Raw genomic sequence first — 5,917 nt, 5'->3', positions numbered from 1 at the left:
ATTACCTCGGGGTTCCGAAAACCAACAAAATAGAACCGAGGTCCTATACCATTATTCCATGCACAAATTATTCAGGCGAACATAGCCTGCTTTGAGCACTCTAATTTGTTCAAAGTAAACGTACCGGCCCACCTCGACACTCGATGAAGAGCACCGCGATGGGATATTAGCTGGGCCGTCCCGAAAGACTAAGCCCACCGGTAGGACGTCCAACAATCTGATCAGTTAAACATCGCGAGCGATGAACCGACAGCGTGGCACACAGATTCAACTACGAGCTTTTTAACCGCAACAACTTTAATATACGCTATTGGAGCTGGAATTACCGCGGCTGCTGGCACCAGACTTGCCCTCCAATGGATCCTCGTTAAAGGATTTAAAGTGTACTCATTCCGATTACGGGGCCTCGGATGAGTCCCGTATCGTTATTTTTCGTCACTACCTCCCCTTGCCGGGAGTGGGTAATTTGCGCGCCTGCTGCCTTCCTTGGATGTGGTAGCCGTTTCTCAGGCTCCCTCTCCGGAATCGAACCCTGATTCCCCGTTACCCGTTACAACCATGGTAGGCGCAGAACCTACCATCGACAGTTGATAAGGCAGACATTTGAAAGATGCGTCGCCGGCACTGGGCCGTGCGATCAGCACAAAGTTATTCAGAGTCACCAAGGTAAACGGTGGACGAGCGAGCCCGCCACCGATTGGTTTTGATCTAATAAAAGCGTTCCTTCCATCTCTGGTCGGAACTCTGGTTCGCATGTATTAGCTCTAGAATTACCACAGTTATCCAAGTAAATGTGGGTACGATCTAAGGAACCATAACTGATTTAATGAGCCATTCGCGGTTTCACCTTAATTCGGCGTGCACTGAGACATGCATGGCTTAATCTTTGAGACAAGCATATGACTACTGGCAGGATCAACCAGGGAGCTTCGTGCTGAATCGACTGCGGGCCCGATCCGTCGTCGCCGCCTCCGCCGCCGCACCGCACAGACACCGCACACACACGCCACCACGGCCAACAGTGCCACCAGTCGCTAAACACGGCCAACCGAGATCCAACAACACATGAACGCCCGAGAGCGAGGATGAAGGATCGGTAGCCGAGTAGCAGTAAGCAGCAAGCTGAGAGCAGCGGCAGCAGCGGCAGCAGTAGCAGCAGCAGCAGCAGCGGGAGCAGCAGCGACGAATCGTTGCGCAGATTTCATCGGCACGAGCACGAGCACGTCGTAGTTTAAAAACGAGCTCGTGCACGCGTCGAGTGTCGCATATAACGCCGAGCGGCCGCTTCGAGTGTGTGTGTTGCACACACACCCTCGGCAAGCCGCGCGACGACACGCTTTTTGTGACACAATTGACACGCGCTCGAAATAATGAAATTTCGTGGCACGTATAAAAGTGCGTTCGAAAGTTTCGAGAGTTAAGCGCCGGTCGAGTCGTATAAGCGCTTACACTCGATCAACGCGCCAGGGCGGCGAGAAAGAGCAGCGCACGACTGACGCGGCGACTTGGTTCAATCAGATTCGACAGTCTCTCACGTTAGGCGATAAAGTACGTAACTTTGTTTTACCCGTCGCTAGACATGTGACATCTTGGTGCGGCAATCGACAATGCGATCGGCCTTGTTATCGTGTGTATAGATTCTCGCTCGGTGTGAAACGAGTCGATGCTCGGTCATGATCTGTGCAACTACTGCGCAATGAGTGTTGAGATCCGCTAAGAGACGCCCAGGGCGCCCACCGCTTGAAAGGGCCATTCGGTCTGAGACGCCGACCCGCGGTAATGCAGAGAACCCTCCCCAAAAGCCGAAACTTGCGGGAGACGTTGTTGTGTGGTGTGGTTGCATGAGGATGCGGCAGCACAGGGCTTGAGCACAGCTCGATGAACGACAGAGACGCAGAGACAGAGCAGAGAGCGAACGACAGGGGCCCAGCCGCGACTAAGGTGATGTGCGTCGTGAAGAACAGCAGAGGTGACTACCGTGAAGAGAGACCCGCCAAATAATGGGTTGTCCGAATATCAACGGTAGTTGTGACTTGCTGAACTACTACTTTTGCTCATACGTGTTATAGCCGCGAGGACCGCTGCGCCGCTTTCGCCGTGCTGCGCCTCCACCGTCTTGTCTGTCTCGCCTGGTGGTACCCTCATGTTAATACCTCGGACTTTTGCCGGGATACTCCGAGCTGTCTAGGGCTTAACCCGTGGCCTTATGGGACAAAGTCTCTGCGTAGCGACTCGGCCGGTCCGACGTCCGGACAAATGTACGGGCGTCCGCTATACGGCAGTCCTATACGCGGCTCGGCGGAGCTCGCGCGCGGACTGCCGACTGCTCGCACTCGGTCGTATCCCTCGGCTGGCCGAGTCTCGGTCGTAGCACTCGGCTCGATGAGTCGCGCTCTCGTCGCGGTCGTGGCACTCGGCCGAGCGGACTTGACTCCGTGCAGTCGCAGCGTCTCGACGTCGCCACGTCTCCGGGCCGCCGTTTGTCAAAGTCCGTAAGCATCACTTGCGGTCCTCGCACTTTTTCCGTAAAAGCGAGCACTGCAACGGGACTCGTCGCGCCGAGTCCATGCGCATCACTTGGCGATCCTCGCACTATTTTCGTCAAGAGCAAACGTCGCAGCGAGACTCGACGACGGTGATGGGCTCCGCATACGCATCATCTGGCGGTCCTCGCACTTATTCCGTNGGACACCTGCGTTATTCTTTGACAGATGTACCGCCCCAGTCAAACTCCCCGCCTGGCAGTGTCCTCGAATCGGATCACGCGGGAGTACAATTGGCGAACGGCCGAGGCCGAACGCCACTCTTACACGCTTGGCTCAAGAACACCGTGACAGCCGGGATATGGATCCCAGGCGCACGCGTTCCGCCTAACCGAGTAAGTAAAGAAACGATGAAAGTAGTGGTATTTCACCGGCGATGTTGCCATCTCCCACTTATGCTACACCTCTCATGTCTCCTTACAGTGCCAGACTAGAGTCAAGCTCAACAGGGTCTTCTTTCCCCGCTAATTTTTCCAAGCCCGTTCCCTTGGCAGTGGTTTCGCTAAATAGTAGATAGGGACATATATATATTCCGGATGATTTAACGTGCCCCACCTGCCTTCCGGCTTATGGACACGGCCCCATTTAGCGTGGGGCTGGGATACGCCCAGCCAGCGCGTCGGGGCTGACTTCGCCGCCGGTTTGCCGAGAGATCGAAATCTCACAGGAACCCGACGACTCAGTCACCCCCGACTACCGAATTCCCACTGGAAGGGACAAGCTTCCAGTGGGCCCCTCGGTGGGGGGCGGGGCCTATTCTACCCCTACCGGCTATGCAGGCCGGCGCCCGAGTTGAGGCCGCAACTCACACGTCGTGGACAGGTAACAGATCCAGAGCTGCTTAGAGCTGTTACGCTCACAGCTCCTTCACTCAACCCGTCCACTACCCCAAGCGATGTAGGGTGGTAACCACTGCCCCCGCGAGTCCGTTCCCAGTGTCGGGGCCACGAAGTTTTACCTCCGTGGGGGCTCCCCGACCCCGCGGTACTGTTTAGCGCCCAGTCGGCGTTCGAGACCCCGTGAGGGGCCTCTCCCAGGTTTGGGGACTTGTCTCCCCGGCACCTGGTGAGCCAGCTCGGGTTCGCGGGACCGCTAGACCCGAAGGTGCCCAAGGGCACCCCCCTGCGTTTTTCGACTCGATCTCAATCTCTCGCATCTTATTTTCTTTCTCTCTTTTTCAATCTTCCCTGTTATTTTCCTACCGTTTTAATTTCCTTCCTTTTCTCCTTACATACAGAAATAAAAACAAAACAATGAGCCATATATTCTTCTTCGGGCAGGTACGTCACGCGATTCCTCTCATACGAGAGGAGTACGTGACGTCCCACCACTCCACAGCCAACACAGGTTTACTATCACTTTGATAGCAAACTGTGTCCTCCCTTTCCCTCTCTGCTCCTATTCCATCGTTCTTTCTCTCCACCGCTCGAGCCTCCACTGTACTTCTGGACACGCCATCGACCAAACACTGTGCCCTCCCTCCTTCTTTCTTGCTTTACACACCGCGCATCCTATCTCATTCCTACAGTCTTTCCTTTGATGGCCCTCTTCTCCACATTTTCCGCATCTTTCCTTACACTTACACTCCTTTGCCTTATGAGAAAACCCATAACATTTCAAGCATCGCATCAGCTGCTCGAATAGGTTGACCTGGTGTACCCTCCATCCCAGATATACCCTCCCTTCTTTAAGAAGCTTGTCTCTTAGGCGGGGAGGAACCTCAAGCACCACACTTCCTGTCGACCAATCTTTTCTCCCAAGCCTCATCTTCACCTTCACCGTACTCTTAAACTCCTCCTGCGTTACATCTTCCTTAAGGTTCCTTTCCCACAAATTTTCCAACACTTCCTCATCCTTCATTTCCCTGTTTACCCCTCCTATTTTAATTAATGGGAAGTACTTCCTCATCTTTTCCACTTCTATGCCGCTGTCCCTTAGTTTCTTTTCCCCCATTATTCTCTGTCTATCCTCTTCCGTAGCCATCTCCATAATTACCTGCCCGTCTTTACCTCTCCTCACTCTGTTGACTTTCACCCTCACCTTGCTTGCAACATCCCACAGTTTGTTCTCAAGTTCCTTTGCCTCTTTTATCCCTTTCTTCTTAACGACCACCGCATACGTCTTCCTCATTTCCTTTTTCCCATCCTTGTCAGCATTTCCCCTGTCTTCGTCCTCGTCTGTCATTATTACCTTCTCGCATCTCCTTTCCATACTTTTCCTGCCTATCATTTCCCATAGTTTCTCATTCTGGTCCTCTTTTTCTTCTAAACGCGCCTCCAATTCCTTGTTTGAAGCAATCAGGTCAGCAACCAGCTCATGGTACTCAAACACCCTTCTCATTAACTGCCCCGCAGACTGCTTGCTTATTTTCGCGTCGTCCCTAGCCATATAGTCCGAGATTGAGGTAGATGTCTCTCTCAATCTTTCAATAAACTCTTTCCTTTTTCCTTCCCTTTTTTCTTTCGCTTCCTTCATTCTCTGGTACCTCTCCATCATTCTTTGAACCTTCCTATCCTTACTATATTCTTTATGGCTTGGGACAATTTCGTCGCTCATCTCCACATCCTGCGACATTCCATCCGAGTTTTCTTCCTGATCATCTTCCTTCTCAACCCTTTCCTCCTCCTCGTCTTTTTCACTCTCGTTCCCTTTTTTACTATTATCCTCGTCCTCGTCATCTTCCTCATAACTCGACCTACTCCTCTCTGAACCCTTTCCTGCCTTCTTCATTTTGGCCTTACCCCTTTCTATATCCTCCAGCCTAATTTCCAGCTCCTTATCCCTTCTCCGATTTTTTTGCTGTTGTTCCCTTTTACGCTCCGCTTCCAATACCAGCTGATCCTTCAATCTATTCATTTCCTCCACTACCTTTTCACGCTCTTCCTTATTTGCCTCTAGGTCTTTTTTGGCAGACATGTATTCCTTGTGATTTTTTTTCATTTCCTCTTGGTATTTCTCCGTTTCCTTTGCACTAGCCTTCTTAGGGGGTGCTTTAATCGAAATTCGCTCTTTATTTATCTCGTCTAGCAGCGTGTATAACCCTTCCATTTTACCTTTCAGCTCCTTCTCTCTTTCCTCCAATTCTCTTAACTCGCGGTTCTTGCCCTCCCCAGAATCCAAAGGGCTGCCACTAGCGACCGGGGCTTTCACCCGATACGAGCTAGGGGTGGATTGGGACTCTTTGGAGTCCGTACCACCTGGGGTATAACTATACGTTTTAGTCCCGCTCATTGTAATTGTTTGTTTGGGCTGTTGTTAGCGGCTCCGTCAAGTGGCTGGCTTGCCACCCAACGGAACTCGGGCCCCCTCACTGCGACAAAGTCACAGCCCACGAGGGGGAGTAGATAGGGACAGTGGGAATCTCGTTAATCCAT

At 52.4% G+C, this 5,917-nt stretch overlaps 1 protein-coding gene across 1 annotated transcript; it reads right to left on the bottom strand.

Moving 5' to 3' along the window:
• Positions 1–4,126: 4,126 nt before the first annotated feature.
• LOC111693435 (trichohyalin-like) lies at positions 4,127–5,774 on the bottom strand (the record flags this gene model as incomplete). The annotated part of the gene is made up of 3 exons (XM_023458011.1): positions 5,597–5,774; positions 5,243–5,533; positions 4,127–5,173 (listed from the first exon to the last, which is right to left on the bottom strand). Coding segments are annotated over exons 1-3 (1,516 nt in total), but the record flags the coding sequence as incomplete, so codon positions are not given.
• Positions 5,775–5,917: the final 143 nt, after the last annotated feature.

Source organism: Trichogramma pretiosum, unplaced genomic scaffold (assembly GCF_000599845.2).
Source record: "Trichogramma pretiosum strain Unisexual culture from Peru unplaced genomic scaffold, Tpre_2.0 scaffold306, whole genome shotgun sequence".
Taxonomy (NCBI): domain Eukaryota; kingdom Metazoa; phylum Arthropoda; class Insecta; order Hymenoptera; family Trichogrammatidae; genus Trichogramma; species Trichogramma pretiosum.
Note: the sequence above shows the minus strand (reverse complement) of the source record. Positions and strands in the feature narration are given on the sequence as shown.